The sequence below is a fragment of the Anarhichas minor genome, unplaced genomic scaffold (genome assembly GCF_050575085.1).
Source record: "Anarhichas minor isolate MPS153535 unplaced genomic scaffold, ASM5057508v1 ptg000010l, whole genome shotgun sequence".
Classification (NCBI taxonomy): domain Eukaryota; kingdom Metazoa; phylum Chordata; class Actinopteri; order Perciformes; family Anarhichadidae; genus Anarhichas; species Anarhichas minor.
In genome coordinates, this window is record NW_027466456.1 from 16604119 (window position 1) to 16622217 (window position 18099).

At 41.5% G+C, this 18099-nt stretch overlaps 1 protein-coding gene across 3 annotated transcripts in view; it reads right to left on the bottom strand.

Annotated features, from left to right (window-relative positions):
• Nucleotides 1-13205, bottom strand: part of atp11b (ATPase phospholipid transporting 11B) — a 39415-nt gene extending 26210 nt beyond the window's left edge. Inside the window, exons 1-11 of one of the 3 annotated variants that reach the window (XM_076088423.1) lie at nucleotides 12884-13205; nucleotides 7592-7708; nucleotides 6571-6660; nucleotides 5153-5233; nucleotides 4642-4749; nucleotides 3382-3510; nucleotides 2702-2806; nucleotides 2289-2392; nucleotides 1060-1107; nucleotides 596-660; nucleotides 93-174 (exon numbers count right to left, since the gene is read on the bottom strand). In XM_076088423.1, the coding sequence (XP_075944538.1) occupies nucleotides 93-174; nucleotides 596-660; nucleotides 1060-1107; nucleotides 2289-2392; nucleotides 2702-2806; nucleotides 3382-3510; nucleotides 4642-4749; nucleotides 5153-5233; nucleotides 6571-6660; nucleotides 7592-7708; nucleotides 12884-12910 (956 nt within the window). In that variant the 5' untranslated portion in view covers nucleotides 12911-13205. The remainder of the gene's footprint in view (nucleotides 1-92; nucleotides 175-595; nucleotides 661-1059; nucleotides 1108-2288; nucleotides 2393-2701; nucleotides 2807-3381; nucleotides 3511-4641; nucleotides 4750-5152; nucleotides 5234-6570; nucleotides 6661-7591; nucleotides 7709-12883) is intronic. The other 2 variants (XM_076088424.1, XM_076088425.1) reach the window with 2 other exon arrangements.
• Between the last annotated feature and the right edge of the window lie 4894 nt (nucleotides 13206-18099).

Consider the following 18099-nt stretch of genomic DNA (forward strand, 5'->3'; position numbering starts at 1 on the left):
CAGGAACATGTTTTAAAGTTGAATGCTAAATTAACCACATCCTAAAACAGCAACATTTTTGCTTACACTGAGAGACAACGGAAAGTGCTCACTTCTCTACTGCAGAGCGTTTCTGGGACTTGCACTTATAGTTGAGGGCCATCTTGGACTCCATCCCTGTGTAAATTGCCACACCTGCAGCAACACAGTTGGTTGAAGTATTATACCGGGCTTATGGGATATTAGACTATTAACCCACTAGTGCATGAGAACATAGGAAACATAGTAGGTCATTGGCTCAAGGTCTCCATGTCAAACAATTACAACATTATACTCAAACTCACTATTGAAGCATTGCTAGAAAAGTCATTGGTTGACACAACCAAACTTCAGCCGTATGATAATAAGTCGATTGTCCTACTCATAATGTCAACTTGAGTTCGGCTCGTTTGTGTTACAGCTGGCTATTTATCATCAATGCTTCCAACATCTACTGGAAGCATTTCAGAAGCAATCTGTTCTTGAGCAGCTACATCTTGTCTTTCTTGTGTACTGACTGTATGTGTTGATTAGGAATGAATTATGTCTGTTATAAGTTTCAACTGTATTGTCTCACCAAAAATCTCTTTGGTGTTTTTCAGCCTGGCTCCTCTCAGCAGCAGATTCTCCTGACCCAGCGACCTGACGTAAACGCAAACAAAAACAACAGCATAAATACAGAGAAAGATGGATTCTGGCACAAACAAGACACAGTAAGGTCTTGATATAAAACACTCAACAACAGTCTATGAGTCTCATACATCTTCTGTTAATGAATCATTTTGCTGCACATTTTATTCCCTCTGATTAAATACATTAGACAGCTTCGTCTCTTTAGACCAGCGGTTATACATTTTGTAACCCTCTGCTAAAAGCCTCACCCTCAGCCACTGTTCCCTTTTATTTGTCTAATAGTGTAACTTTGGTTCTATCCCTAAAACTAATCAGAAGGCCATGTATCCAATGCTCACCTTATTGGGGATGTCAGTGTATCAGCCCTACGCCTGATCACACAGCCATAAAGTAAATCATTGGTCTCACCTGACTATCTCCTCTCCATGTTGAGTCACCGTAATCCGACCGACAAACCTGGAAAACACCAAAGGCAGTTTAGTCGAGTGGTGTGAGAGAGACTGACTACGTTCACACAGGTAACCAGGCTACTGGAAGAAATCTTGTAAATGCAAGAAATATGAGAAAGGCTTTCACATGCACTTCAATAACGTGTTTACTGTACAACCTGTGTTTATATGTATTTTATATGTATTAGATCGATGCCTATGCAGCCTGCACAGCTTTTCTTTGTAGCGTTTGGACTAAAGGAGTTCCTAAAGAATAAGCTCTGGGGCGAACAGCTTCTCTGTCACTGTGAGAATGCGTCTAAATGTTAACAGAGAAACAACTGTTCAAGCAGGGGAAACTGTCAATAAATAACATCAGTTTCAGTTGGACTTTAAATTAAACTATATCAAAAAAAAGATGCTTTACAACAAGTGCAGACCTTCCTTTTCACCCTGCTGCCACAGTGATGCTTTCCCTATCTGGAGTGTTTGCCATGCTCATGCACACATATAATAATAACACCATGAGAAACCTGGTATAGTGAATACTACCAGGCTCCTACAGCAGAATACTACCAAGGTCTTCCTTAATCCCTTAACCTGATTAAAGAAACCAGGTTTCTGGTTGATATGATGCTGAAGAAAGCAGATCACCGCGGAAAGCTCACACTAGCTGGTTTAATTAAATGCACCGAATGTTAAGAGAGCGAGGGAAACAGCGACCGAGGGAGGGGGGGGGGGGGTAGCAATTTGTTGCTACCGAAACAAATTGCCTGATCTAAAAATACGCCGATCGATTTTTAAGTAGCCAGCTGAGCCACACAAGAGGAAGAGGGGTTGTTGAAGAGGCGATGAAGCCATCTCAACTCATCATCCATTTAATAACATATCTCCGACAGGGCATTTGTACCATGTTTGAATCACATGGCTTTTAAAGTGGTGTCTGGAGACCGCCAGGGGTCTACAGGGAATCCCAGAAAAAACAAATGATTGAAAAGAATCATCTATACTTACAGTGTTACAGTTATATAATTATAAATAAAAAGCTAGAATAAAACTTTCCGAAATGATGACTCGAAAGGCAAAATGATCCATCGTAATGCTCTCGTATGTGTTTAACAGGGAGTATCCTGTTTATTATATGTGACTATATGTTGGACTTCTTGTGCGCTCATCCTGAAGGTGTGTGTTCACGTAGGTACGCATTACCTGTACAGGTCAGCATCCGGTTGTTGACACTCCACCACAGCCTGCAGCGCCTCCAGCTGTGACACCGACTGACACTCTGCCGTCTCCGCCACAGAGTAGTTAGTCTACACACATTCACAACACACAAATATACAGTTAATGCTGATGGCTATTCTGACTGTATGAAGGAGGGAAAATGTCAAATGTAGGGTAAATGTCACCTATTCAAGCAAACCAACAGGTGGAAAAAATTACTGAATGTTTGAGTAACACACCCAACATATTCTGACCCTGCCCAAAACAGCTGAGCGCTTTTTTTTCCGAAACTTGCTTCAGAGCAACACAACTTAAAAGGTACCCTGTGGAGTTTCAGACCGCCAGTAGCACAACGACAACATTGTTTTTGTAAGCATGAGGTTGCACACACACTCAACCATGTTAGCGAGATGATTCACATCCTGTTGTTGGTTTACCATGATTCCATTGGTCGTCAGTTGGTGGCAGGAACTACAGAAAAACGCAGCAACCAACAAAGAACCCTACCGGCGGTTTGAGTGGAGTGAGGAGTCAACAGTCAATGATGGCATAAAACAGTCAATTAAATAGATTTAAAAAAATGTGAATCTCCGCAAAGTCCTTGAGCATACAGTCATAAATTAGCACAGAAGCTATTAGGCTGATGGATCTAGTTTAGCTGTGGACAGACAGACACGCACGCATGCACGATAAAAATCTGTTTTGTAAATGTTTTACGAGGAAGGAAATGCAGTCACACAGACCTCAAGGACAAAAATGTAAACTGAATGTAACTTTTGTTTGTTTACACTCCATGGTTGTTTGCACCAGAAAAAGTAATAACAGTCTGTTAAATGTTTTCCCACCACAGATATTCTCACATATCTTTGAAGAGCATGTTTTTTTTGCACATCTCTGCCTTGTTCTTTCCTCTTCCACAGTTACATTGTACATATTTTGAAATCCTACATTTTTAAATAGTATTTTCTAACATTCTTATTGTGATTTTTACTGTTCTATATCCCTGGTTCTCGTCTATGCACTAATACCACAAAGCTTGACTTCTACTTGGCAATAGACCGGATTCTGATATACAGACCTTAAGGTTGGTTTCTCCATCAAGGCTGGCTGTGGTGACGTGACAGGTGCCATCCGCACGATCTGACGACAGCAACGCCAGGTCAGCTGGGAACGTCTCATCTTTAGCCACGCGAACAATGTCCCCCACCTGGACACACAGGCAGAACACACACACACACACACACACACACACACACACACACACACACACACACACACACACACACACACACACACACACACACACACTTTAAATTGTATGCCTTCGTTTTGTTACATGTTAAATACATTTTTTTGGCAAGGGTGTTATATTCAATTCAAAGTTTGTCAACTAACCGTTAAGAAAAGAACCTTAAAAAATACAAAAGATCAATGATTCCCTTTTTAGTTTCTGACATGTCATTGTTATTTAAGAAGCAAGTTGGAGTTAGTCATGGCAAGTCCAAACTAACGTGAGCAGCACAGTTGCAGAATTATGAGCGCTGCTGCTAAAATTTCACCCGATATATGATATCCTCTGCTCTTGTGTTTCATTGAGTGCTGGGCTAAGCCTCTACACATACACAGGGAGCAGAGACCGGTTACGTGAAGATAACATTGCTACCAAGCCGGTTACAAACAGGCTGGGTAGTGAACAACGTGCTAACGGATTTAGTGTGTTAAGCTGAGCTAGACAAGAGAATATTTGGGATAAAACAGATCAGTGATGCTGCTTTGCCCGCACTGTTCTCCGTGAGGTTTGCTGGAAGTGATGAGCCCCAGTGTGTCTTTTGTGGAGTGAGCGCTGCACGAATATCCTTTTAAATGCTGCATTGATCGTCAGCAAGTAACATGGTAATTTGGCTTTGTGTGCTCTGATTAATTTGGCATGCAGATCACACGCCAGTCATACTATTGTTTGCATGAAAACTTTGCTCCTGGTGCTCAACACAGGTACCAGCACTGTGTGCAGGTTCTTATTAAGAAAAATTAGATAGACGTTTGTATTAGTATTGTATCAAAGTTAAAAAAGCCTTATTCCTAACATATAAAACAGGTCTCTTTTAAATTGACAACATCATCTTTCTATACAGATTACCTCTACAGAAACCCCACTAGTACCAGGAATGTAACAGGCAAGTTGAAGGTATGTGTGGCTGTTGGCTGTGAGCTGCGAACAAGCTATTTTTAGGTACTTTTAAGTTACCCCCCCCCAATAACAAACATAATGCTTCGCTTTGGTCAAGGTAATGTTCTTAAACAAAGAGTAAAGCTTATATCTAGGGTGTAGTTTTCTTACCCGGATGTTTTTGGATTTCGTCTGTACGAGACTTCCACTGCGAACCACAAACACTGGAGCCCCGTTCACCTCGTTGTCTGCTTTGTGTCTCAGCCAATCCTCGTAGCCCTGAGGAGAAATGTGTTCAGCCATCGATCACATACAGCAACTGTAGAGCATTACTGGTGAACAGCGGTGACGCGGTGAAGACACAACTAGTCACTGATCAACTGAAGGGACCAATAGCTGTTAAAGGTATTCAAAACACGTCTTTTTATATCAATGCCAAGTTCTTTACTAGTTTGTAAATAAAGCACCTGAATCAGATTTTCATACATTTGACATTGTGACTGAAGACATTTACAGGAATGGTTCAAGTTGTCTTTATCACTTTGAATTCAACTGAAGACTAAAGTAAGTTGAAACATCATATGTTGACTATGATTAATCTACCTTTAATGATGCTGCATGCACATAGGTTCCCTATTTTCAGCCCCACAAACAGGAAGCGATCATGTGCTCGTGTTCTCACCTGTTTTATGGCGGTAACTGTGATCACAAAGAAGAGAGGCAGGCCGCTGGTGACTGGGGAAGTTGGGGTGTCTATCATTAACTGGAAAGATAAATATACGGGCAGGTTATGAAGAGATTTTAATAAACTGGAAGTGCAGTGGGGAAGCAAATGGTACCAGAGACTCAGTAAAAGTGTGTGTGTCCTGGTAGAGAGAAAACAAGCGAAGTAGAAAGACAACAGAGAGAAGTAGTGGCTGATATGTCACACAGGAAATCCCTGTAACTTCCTCCAAATGTTAACCGTCAGTTCAGTACACGTACACACACACACACACACACCTTCAAAAGCAGCAACATACTTCAGCGATAGAGAAATAAAAGCATCCTTCTCTGCAAATGTTTAAAACACCCTACATAAAACGTTTTTTGCAGATTAGCTTATAATAGTTTAGTGAAGAACATGGAACAGAGAACATGGAAGCAAAGTGATACATCCTCTTATTTATTACTTGCTGGATTACATTTGAACCTTTTCTTGCTTAACCTTACAACAGGAGTGTAGTCACATCTGCATCTACTTCCTGATAGTTGACAGAGCATACGAGCCACATTCACAGGCTGTAAGATGTATTGTTTAGTAACTATAGACAAGTGAAACCCTGTCTCTTAAAGGGTAACTACACCGTCAAATTCTGCTAAAACCCTCCATCCCAGCAGGTTGAAAAAAATGCAAGAGGAGTTAGTTATCAACGACTGTAGGAGGCGTGGCAAATGGAAACTTTCACACAATGTGTTTTCTTGAAAATAAATCACTTCTATTAACACCGTATGCAACAAACAAGCTCTAAGAATTTACATAAACTATAACGAGTCCAAGACTTTACTTGGTTTGATAAGGGAGATAACAGTTCACAACAGGAATCCATCTAAGGCCTTTTAAAAAGGGTCAAACTGTCCATTAAAGAAAACTTCATGTTCACAGTGTCAGGATGAAAAGAGGCCCTCCATTCAGTGATTTGGGACCACTGACAAGTCGAGTGGTTGAAAAGAGAGCTTTTTAGACAGAGTGAAGTCGATTGCTCAGGCCTCACTACACAGGCCCAAATAAATCAGGAAGAGGCTGAAAAATTTGAAAGCCAAATCCTCCTTCAGCACAGGCTGACTGATGCGTAGTGAAGGCCCAACGCCGAGGGATCGCTGAGGAGACACACATACAACTGAACGTGTGGGTGTAATGTCTTAATACAGAAGCAGACTTGTCTCGCTACTGGTCCAGAGAAGTCGATGAGTCACTCACTCACTCACAGACACACACACGCATATTTGTATTTAGGGCAGGAAGACTGAGGTCACACTTGACTTGTCACCATATGAGAGGCCAACATATACCTGCAAAAAAATACAAAATGGAGTGTGTGCATTTGTGCGTGTTATTACCTGTACAAGGAAGATAATGAGAAAGTAGAAGTTGGCTATCCTTCTGAACTGCTCAAACAGATTCTTCGGGACAAAATTCCAAATTGTGTACTGAAAGAGAAAGAGGAAACAACATTTAGGGTAAAGGCTACTTGAGCATGGCATCTGTGGGTTTCATAAAGCCATATTTGAGACTAGGGATGTAGTTTTAGGCTATCGCCAAGATGCCGATGAGCCCGCAAATTTGGACCGCAATTTAGCCTACGTGGTGATTTATTCTCTAAAACAAAGGGGACTGATTGAAAGCACACGAGTTATTTTAAAATGTTTATTAACAGTATAATTAATAGGTTGACTGGCCAAACTGTGACTCCTAAGTATGAACAAAACTTTAATGTGTGTACCTTTACACCCCGACTGTATTTTAATCCTTCATGAATGCCAGATGGAAATGCATTTAAGAACAAGTAAAATAAAAAACAAACATGTACATATAAGGCAGGTAAAACTAGCCCATTTCTGACTATATTTTAAACAGGCACATTTTAAGAACCTGAACACCACGGATTAGTTGTTGAAGGATATTAAGTTTAACTGTTTGTCACATTGTTGTAGTAATCCTGTCACTGCATGGCTGACAATAGACCACTAATCACTTTAGGTTCCCTCTTTAGACAATGGACTTTTACAGCTCCACCAAGAATAACCTTTGAGGTGTTTCAGTCTCTTAAAAATGCATGACTTAGAATCAATTAAATCCAACCTAGGTGACTTGACCCTAATGCTATTTATTCAAGCAACTACTTAACCACCCCAGCATGATCTCTGTTATCCTTTTGTGCAGTCAATCTTCCAACTGACCTTCTAATCCTCGAACCAACACAAACCGGTTTCTGTCCGAGTTGATCTCGTTATCCAAAAGAAATTATGCTTAACGCCTTATCTTTCTCCCACCATGCCAGAACTCCAGATTATTATCTATACATAAAGCATCTCAAGTAGAGTAGAAAATACCAACACTGGCTCTAATGACATTTGGTACCTTGGAGGAGATGATTCTGTTGTCAGCAAAGCGCTGCGGTACGTAGTGGCCATGCTCGGGGAAACGATTGGCCACATAGATCGTCCTGGTGTCGCTCTGATGAGGGGGGTCAAAGCCCTGAGGGAGGGGAGGACAGATGAGGAGAGAGAGAGAGAGAGAGAGAGAGAGAGAGAGGGGTGAGGCAGGGAAGAGGGACCAATGGAAAACGAGGAAAAAGGAGGTAAAACAGGTTACTTACATAACAACTCTTTATATAGAAGGCATAGTGATACAAACAACTTCAGCTTATATGAAAGCTATCTTAACAAGTTGTGCAATGCTACTGCGTTTGCAGGCAAAACGATAAATTCACAATTGACCGAAATGTAGAGTTGGCTAGCGGTACAAAGGGAATGCAACATCATGACCTGACTTTAAAGCAAGTAATTCTATATCATTGGAATTCAGTAGAAGCAACTAACCCCTGAAAGTCTACACACCACACTACAATCTACCTGGGGCAACTTTCTGAAGCTTCATCTATTCCACAAGGTTCAAGTTCCTGTGTAGTTTCTGAGGGCAATTATTTTGTCTGGCGCAGCAGAGGTGAGTTTGGGACTCGACAGATTTTACAATTCGGCTCGTAGACAAAGCTTTAATATGGGTTTATGAAAGCAAGACAAAGTACAGCAGGAACATTAGCCTGCTCCAAAACATGATATACATGTACAATAAGAAAGGGTAAGAGTACGACATGTGTGGATCACAATATCTGGCACAACACAACGTTCGTCACAGTGAGGTCACCAGCTTTGTGACACTCTCACAGTAACTCGGTCACATTTGGGTGATGAGCTGTGGTTATTTAGCTGGAAGGTTGCATTCAGAGGAACCACGACCACTGTGAATTTAATGAAAACACTGGATAGATCTTTAAAATTCAAATGGAAATCAGATGTGATATCAGCTTAGTTAAGCCACGTTGGTTTCTAAATGTCAAAAAAAATATATATATATATATATATATATAATACGATCAGCTGATCAGCTAAAACTAAAGAGATGCACTTTCCACGTTGCCTTCTTGCTTAGTCCTCACAGTATTTTCTGGTCCTGTGTGTTGACCTGACTGCTGTTCTAAGAAGGTTAAAGCAAGTGCTTACAATCAATTGCAAATGTTCTATGACGTTGGTCACACGCGCACGCACACACACACACACACACACACACACACGTTTAACTATTACTGCCTTTCTGTTTCACTCTGAAGCTCTCCATCATTAACGAAATGCACCACAACTAACACTAATACTTAAGGTCGATGAAGGATTTATCAAGATAGCAATAGCAAGAAAGTCTCGTCTCTTCCTCTCAGTGATATTCTAGCTGTTGGGACTAAATATTGGAGCTTCATTATTCTTCAATAAAAAAAACACAGGTCTATATTTGTATTTTTGTAAATATACTCCAGAGGAAAGGTCAACTGAGCATGTAGACCAAATCATGAAAACACTTTTAAAGTTGCATCATACGAGATTGGGAGCACATCAGCTGCCTCTCAATGGCTCTGAACACGTCGACGCCTGAGCCGGCGGCTCGTAGCTAACAACAAGTGTGGCCGGCCCGGCTATGTCAACAAGGCGAGGAGAGGCTCTGATAAACACCCCCCCCCCCCACACACACACACACACACACACTGCGCTGTATTCACTACTGCAGCAGGAAACGGAGCAATGTGTGTTTGTTAACACTGGTTACATTCAAACAGACATTAAGTAACACATTTTAAAAGCAATGTATATGAACCAGTTGTTGAGTCACTGGCGTTGATCAACACGCTATTACATCCCCAACACGCATATTAGGGCAATTTTGTACTTTATAGAAAACGCATTACTTAAGCAAGTTTACTGTAAGGAGCCTTGATGGTGTCTCAGAGGGGAAATGTCTCATTCTCAGTCTGAGAAGATTCTAGCTCACCACCACATCAATCAACTATCAGTTAAGTTGCTTAATAATTAACATCCTTGCCAACAGTAACTTGCTCACTACATACAATCCGCCATGTGTAACTGCAACTAAGATGTGACCTTGTGAAATTTAGGGGAGTACCGTACCCAATGGCTCCGAGCGCACTGCAGTGCAGCTTGAATATAGTAACTGTTGTCCACACTGAAAAGACCCCACTGTGAGTTTCTGCTTCTTCTTGTTGAACTAGCCGGTGACATACAGAAGACTGATTACATCCAGTCGAAGTTTATCGATCTATGGATCAAAACCAGAGTTTGGCTGATAAGGGAACATGTTTCTATTGGCTAGTGTCCCCTCTGCTACTTTGTCTCTGGTCCCGATCACCACAAGCACAGATGTGCATAGTTAAGTTGATATAACAGGCTAATGTCTGATGCGGATACATTTCAAATGCACGCTGACGAATCTACACAAAGAGATCTGCAAGCTCAAACAGAAGGAGAGAAAGTGTTGCTCAATCAAGGACGGCCTGTTGTGAGAATATACACACACTTCAGAAACACTCGAAACAGTCAAATGGCATCCATCTGTCCGTCACAACAACAGTATCATGTGACATACTGAGTACAGCAATCTCACACCGCGACTATCTTTAAGACCGAGGTGTTAAACGTCTCTTTTTATTAGATGGGAAATGCCATGAATATTTACAAATCAAGATTTAAGACCATTTACTTTGTTATGGCCTATCAACTCCCTGAGCTTCATGCTCCTCCTGAGGCAGCATGTATAAAATGACAACAATGGTTCACAATATATCTGTTACATCAAGCAAATGAGGCTTATCTGTACATACTTCTAAAAACAACACAATCACATGTTACACGTAAAGAGGGCCATGCTGCATCATGCACTTGATTCAGATCTTGCACTGAAGGCTCCATACACCGCTGCTGCACTATTGAAACCAACAGTTCCCAATATTGAAATCATTTTTGTTTGAAGTTATTATCGTCTGAACAGTTGCACAGAGCTGAGTCATACTTGGCTGACAGATGGGTATGACTGGCACATATACAACACTTAACCATTTCATTAAGTACACCAGTGAGGTGAAAGTATCACTTATTTTCCAACTGAACTGTCAAAGTTGGAGTGTCCACATTTGCCATTACCTTGAAGAGAATAACGTTTATTTGTGGCAGTATATCAATGAAAATAAATAAATAAATAATACTAACAGAGTAGAAACTGTTTCTATTTGGCTTTTTCGTAAACACTGCGCAGCTGAAATCAGACTTTTTATTTTGTCCCCCGACTCTCGTGCCCCCATCAATTTGTAGGCAGACGGGTAATTACTCCCTGCATACAGCCTACAAGTCCCACAGTGCCCTGGGGGGAAGCATTGCCTTGAACAATGGCTGGGCGACAGACTAATGCATCACAACGCAGTCGACGCACCGAGTCGTATCACAGTCTAATCAGAGCTAGAGAGAGGGAGAGAGGGAGATGCATGAAGACGAGGTTCTCAATATGGTTTCAGCCGAGGAGCCCTGACATTAAGATGGAGAATACCTATCGAGAGCAAAGAGAGCTACATTCTACATGAGAATGGGACGAAGATGACGTCGCGGTGACTTTGACCCCCTAAATCTACATCTTCGTATGTTTCATAGGATATGCAATGCTGTCAGAGAACATGCTGCTGTGGAAATGAAGCTTTGATTGAGGATTCCCCATACTGGAGACAACTAAACGTTTCCACGTCAACCTTGCAGAACGGGATGTGAAAGGGTTTTCACAGTTGCCATTGCTTGCGCTGTAATTATAATGCATTATTAGCATGATGTGGTAGAGGACGACTGACATTTAAAGTCTTTCAGAATCTTTCTCCTAAATGTGGACCACTGTCACCATAAAGAAACTGACAGGAATAGATGTGAGAATAAAAATCAGCTGAAATAAAGGGTCAGACAAATGTCCTGTCCCCCCCCCCCCCCCCTCAAACGTCTTCATTAGGCCAGTTGCATATTAATTAGCCTTTTAATTAACTGGTCAACTATAAGGGATGGGTCAAATGAACGGGGCCCTCTCAAATTAGCAGGAGGCTGCCGTTTTTATGGAGTCCAACTCTCTGTGGTGCTCTTTAATAAAAGACCAAAGTTAACTTCTAAAAGCGGAGAGAAAACTTATTTTTTAACAGACTGACAAACTTGCAGCTGACCAATAGTCACTTCACCCCAACTCAAAGTACAAAGGTGTAGTCAAGGACTCAGAAACACCTCAACATTGATTAAACTTACTGGCTGTTTGACCAATGTGTGACTAATCTTATAACATGCATTACGTCATTCATTCATTCACAAGGGCTGGTCCCTCTCACATGCTGCACGCACCCAACTACCAGTCACACAACTCATCTATACTGAATGTCAATGCGGGTTCTTATCCGAACATATAACCATTACGTCATTGCAGCATGGTTGGAAAACAAATCATCCATTCCTGTGGCATAATTCATAACTCGGTGCGTCTACACATGTCGCTTAACTGCTCTACTTATGCTTTCGATCAAGGCGTCACCACACAGCCATGTTTGTAGGCAAACAACAGGTGATTACAGCAAACACAGGATGCTCTCATTTCTGATCATTCAAAACCGGTTAACGTTCACTTTTAGCCGGTGCATTACGATGTATTATTTAAAGACATAGATCCAAAGGATTTATGAAAGTTACATAAAAAAAAAAAGAGTTATCGAGTTCGTGAGTTGAAACGAATATATAAGCAGCTGTTAAAGTGAGTTTGTTGGCTCTCTCGGCACAAATAAATAAGTCAGTATATGAGCTGAGCTGAGAGCGGTGTTTGGTAATAAATGTTAGGAGTGGAGTTAGCGACGCTGTTTAACTTTGCCAAGTTTTACGTGGTTAGCCACCTAGCTAGCGTTAACTCTTAGACACGATCCATATGTGGTTTTAAACTGCAAGCGAACATCAAATCAACTCACAACTCAAATGTAAGATCAAGCCGGTCTGTTTGTTAGTAATGTTTTATCTAGCGTAGATGGCTTAACCCGTTGTCAGCTACTTAACGGTGGCTAACTGTGAGGGTAGCTAACATTAGCGTTACCTACACCTGACTGTCATCGCTGTAAAGGCGCACAACAAATGTTTTGGACACACCGTCAACAGCTAATTGGCTAGGCTAGCTTGTCAAATGTTATCCAAGTAAAGTTTACACCGCTTTCCCTGAGCGAAAACTGGTTTATGTGACTAATGTTGTGAGCTAACGGGTGCCAGCGAGAGAAAAAAAGAAGGTATAACGTCAGGAGAGTGGGTTTACCAGCTGCTGTCGTATCCACCGGAGCATCCTTAACAAATACGGTACGAAGTAGTCGGCACAGTCGCTAGCCCAGCGCTAGCAACTAGCTACTCCAACAAAACCGTCCCGAAACATAAATATCTCCCCTCAGAGGCAGCTCTCCTCGGTCGCATTACGCGACACATCCATGCAGTGTAACGTTAACTGTGCAACAAAATAGATCCCGGTCCTTCCCATTCCTCGGTAAAAGTGACAGACGGCTGGCCACCACGGAGTCCCAATGAGCTCTACACTACATCTCTGTTGTGCCACGATCAGTTTCCTCCTGCCAGCACACAACTCTGTGCAGACACACAGGCTGCTCACTATAGCGGCCTCTCAACGCCCCCTGCCTGTCTGTAGAGAGATAGATAGATAGGCTACTGTAACAACATTTTGTATATTTTGAATACGTAGCCTACATATGCCTAAAAGCCATAGTTTCACTGTATTGCAATTGGTTTGTGGTAATTTCACTATAATTATGTTTTTTTAAATGTGTAAATGTGTGTTCCTGGCTTCCTGCACACTGCCATGACTTACTGGTACACTTGAATAAAACAGGGATCATCATTCATGTCATTAGTAACACCTCAGGGGCTCTGTGTTCAAATGTAGTCATCATTTAAATCAATGTTATTCCTAATAATTTTGCTGATGGAGACTAAGAAGCTCATTCTTGCTCTGAGTCTTCCAGGAAGTCAACCCGGTCAAAACAACATCTGAAGAGCGACGGGACCATTAAAACCTATAATGAGTAAAACATTTGAAGATGAGAAATACTTGTGGAGCACATCAGACAAGTGCTGTACGTACACTTTGTCTGTCTTCTTTATACTGTGCTGAAAGTCTCTTAGCATACATCACATATACTGTAGAATTACTTTATATATTGCTGTGTCGCCATTATATTGCAGTGTTCACTGGAATGCAAACTGCTAGTACTTTATACACCAAATGCAGGGCTCTGAGTCATATCTAGATTGCGTACTAGGCACTTTTTAAATTGTTGAATACTCTTTGACACAAAGCCAACCGAGTGGAGACTTCCAGTGGATTTGCTTGCTCAAAATGTGTTTTATATATCTTAAGCCAGAGGGAATTTGTTTCTCATCCCCTGCAGCAAGTCTGAACATGAGCTGAACAACTTCACATAAAAATCAGTGTCCCTTGCTCAATCAAGACTTCTCACTTTCTTTGATTGATTGTGTGGCTCCTTTTCAGAAAGAAAAATTCATAAAATAACCACGTGAAACACGAAATGAAATGCTACTTCTACAAAGGAAAAGCGTTTGCCTTTTGTCCTTTCCTTCTACACCTCTCAGCGACGCTATCCAGTCCCCCTGTTGGCCCAGCATTCCTCTTGTAAAGCATCTCACATAAAGTGAGGTCATCCTTGTATTAGTGGCTCTCTCCCAGCGATGAATCCATTCCTGTCCCCTCCCACCTCTGAGTAACGTCTGCAGTACATCTCAATCTGTCAATAATGTGGAGACAATAAGTGATACCGCACCGGGAGGAAGTGAGATGCTCAGACTTTTGAACATCTAAATAAGTATATGGCACAGTGTGCTTTCTAAATTGATTCAATATGCTGTACATGATTAATAACAGTGATGTTGAAGTGATCAATGGCAAACGAAGCAGATGATAATGATCCACTGTAGCTGCAGCTGCCTCCCAGTAAAGTGTGTCTCTCTCTTGCTGGCTTCCTGAATGAAAAAGTGAAACATACAAATGTTTTTGCATCATTCCCAATATTCACGTTAGTTCCTTAAGGCGCTTGTGTGACTCCTTCTGGCCTCTCCATCATGAAAGCGTTTCTTAAAAAAACCATGCAGGCAAATGAAGCTAAACCAAACGCCACCAACATGCATTTATCTCCAGGACTAAGACCGCTTTAGGCCACTCTCTGAGTCAGCAGAGAACAGCACTGGCTGCACCACAACATCTTGGGTTCAAGTCCCTTTCATCTTTCATTTACAATAGCCAGTGCCACATGTCCTTTTTCTACTGTACATCCAGCAAAAGCAGAAATATCCCAAACTCATCTTAAAAAGACAGCTTTACTCTGCAAATCCTGTGGGTAATCCGCTATCTGTTTGTGTTTGTATTCGAGCCCTGAGCACAGCGGCCATACCCATGTGACTGTCAGAGTAATCCCTATAGGTTCCATTGATTTACATAACGCCACAGCAGCAGCAACATCTGGTGGCTCTCATCTCACAGCTGGACTGAATACAGTGTGCTAGTCTTTGATGTGAGAGGATGGCAGTGGCGTGCATGTCGTTGGTGTTGAAAACCTCACATCTCTAAATCGTAACTTTTTCAGTCACTCAAAAAAATTCCTTCCCTGATTAACCTGCTCACTCAGATGTAATCTCCAAGGATTACAAGGTTACAAGACAACTACATGTAGGGATGAACATCAACTCAATCCCTCTGTTTTGAGTTTAAGGTAAAATAAAAAACTCAGATTCAACATCCCTTGAGCCAAACTCTTGTTTGAACACTGCAGAAGCTCCCCCTATTGTTTTGAAATCACAGTTTCATGTATAGGCTTCATGAGGCATAACTCAGATCCTGTACTGTGGTCACGCACAGTTGTTGCCAGTAGAAATGCTCTATGCTTAATGCACATCTTTGTACCTCAGACGGTAGACTGCTGGCCAGTGATCCATAATGCCCTTGATGTCTGTCATCGTAATGGATGGCAAGGCACCAGATAACGTCTGGCTGCCTTCCCAGCTCTGTATTGAATTTAATTTCCGTTACACTGCAATCCTACAAGTGCTTGTCATATTAAATGCTGTAGCCCAACAGGTTGAAATTATTCACCACATCGCACAGATACGAGGAGAAATCCTGCATGTGTAAGATGTAACATTTTGCATGATGATAAATGTGTACCTATCTTGGTTTAATCAATGTCATTGTATTTTGGGGAACCTACGTGAGCTTTAAACTGTCTGAGAAGTTGGAGGGAGGGCAGATACTTTGTAGTGTGTTGGTGGTTTTGCCTGTCCTGGCTCTCTGTCCTTCTCTCCAGCCCCTGCTCACTCCCCAGACCTGCCAGTCTTGGTCACATGACATCCCCTCCCACCTACACACCTGTTCCCACTTTCCTCATCAGACCTGTAGTTTCTAGAAAACACACCTAAAAGATTTTACTCTACTATATTTTTTGAGTTTTACGATAAGTAATTGTTCTTTGTATATAAGAAACATTTCACCAACAAAGACCACGCTTCTTATGATTGCAAATTAGTTTGAAATAACATGACATACATCACAAAAAACATAATAAATAGGAGAACTGAAGCCACCGGGAGATAATTGACACACTTATACAGGGAGACACAGGTTGTTAAATCAGGAGAAACTTAATTTACAGTGAACAAATACATTTATTAAATTGTGCAAAGTAAAGTAAAAATATTGGAGAGTCGACACTGGTGGAGTTGTTGAAGACAGTAGGGGCAGGCTGAAGATCTAGACGATGGCATGTTTGAGTGGGACTGCCCTCAGTGGAAGAAACCTTGAGCACCGGATGCGATGATGAATGGGGAGGAGGGTCACATCGGTTTGTACTGAAATGACAGCTGACTGCACAGAAGAGAACAGGTCTTTAAAGTTTGACGGGAAATATATGATTGGCTGAGGGAGGCCGTGGCCAAATCGCCCACTGTCAGCTGATAGAGTAGGAGCCAGAGAGATGTGTGAGTGAATGAGAGCATAACAAGACTGTCCTAATGTAGGAGGTTAGAGTAAATCCCCAAACTTTACATAGTTTATAATCATACAGTTGTAAATGAATTAATACTATATTTCAAAATATCACTCCTCTAAGCAAAGCTCTCTAAGTTGTACTGTACTTTACTCTCAGTAAATAATCAATGCTAACAATTTGACATTCAAGGAGGGATTTGGTAATCCTTAAATTATTATAGTGGCACCAAACATCCTGAGCTAAATTACGAAAAGTGCTAACCGGAAAAATCTATTCTGAATCCAATGTTACAGGTGAGATATGCTACTGGTTTACACGACAGGAGTTTGGTGAGAGTATATTACCCCATCATCGTACATCGGACACCGGAAGTACCCCAACGCATGTTGGCATATGATTTGAAGACTGGCCATCCCCTTGTTTGATACTATTGAAACAGCAGCCCAACACAGCGACAAGTCACCGTGCAGGACTCTCACTCAGGAGATACGTGACTGCCTCTCCCCGACAGATCACGCTCACTGTCACGATCAGGGCAACCAGGGAGGAATACTCTTGCATATGTCACAACTACGTTAGAGGCACGACCAGTGTCCAGATATAACGATGATCCATAGAAACTTGTGAGAGAATGAGAGCATAAAAACACTGTCCTAATGTAGGAGGTTAGAGTAAATCCCAACATTTTACATAGTTAGTTAATTATTTTACAACTGTATGATTATAAATACTATATTTCAAAATATCCCTCCTATAAGCAAAGCTCTCTAAGTTTTACTGTACTTTACTCTCAGTAAATAATCAATGTTAACAATTTGACATTCAAGGAGGGATTTGGTAATCCTTAAATCATCATGGTGGCACCAAACATCCTGAGCCAAATTATGAAAAGTGGTAGCAGTCAAAGTCTATTCTGAATCCAAAGTTACAGGTCAGATATGCTGCTGGTTTACACGACAGGAGTTTGGTGCCAGTATCTCACCCCAGCAGCCTACATCGGACACACCGGAAGCCTGAAGTGAGGTTGAAAAGCTTGCAAGTTCATCTGCCAATTTGCCAGATGATAGACCTTCACGTCAACAGGGAGCCCCCCGGGAAGCCTGACCAATAAAATAAAATAAAATACTTTACTAGAAAGTTTGACGAGTGGTTTTGCCTGTGGCTTACCTCAGAGCTGTCCAGCTGTCCTCTGTGGAGCACCCGGCTTCATCCACAACATAACACCTCAACATTCTAATTTATTCGAGAACTCTGCTGTGTTCCAGTTCCATCCAGCATTCTATTCTATTCTGTTCTATTCTCAAGGGCAGATAATGTCTCCTTTTATGAATTCACTATTTTCTAGTCCAGCGTTCATCATGTTTTCCATGGCACAGTTTTCACAAAACTCCACACATTATGACCCATTAGCAGTAATGATACAACACTACATATTAAAAAAAATAATTTTGTCTGTTGCTTTGCAGAT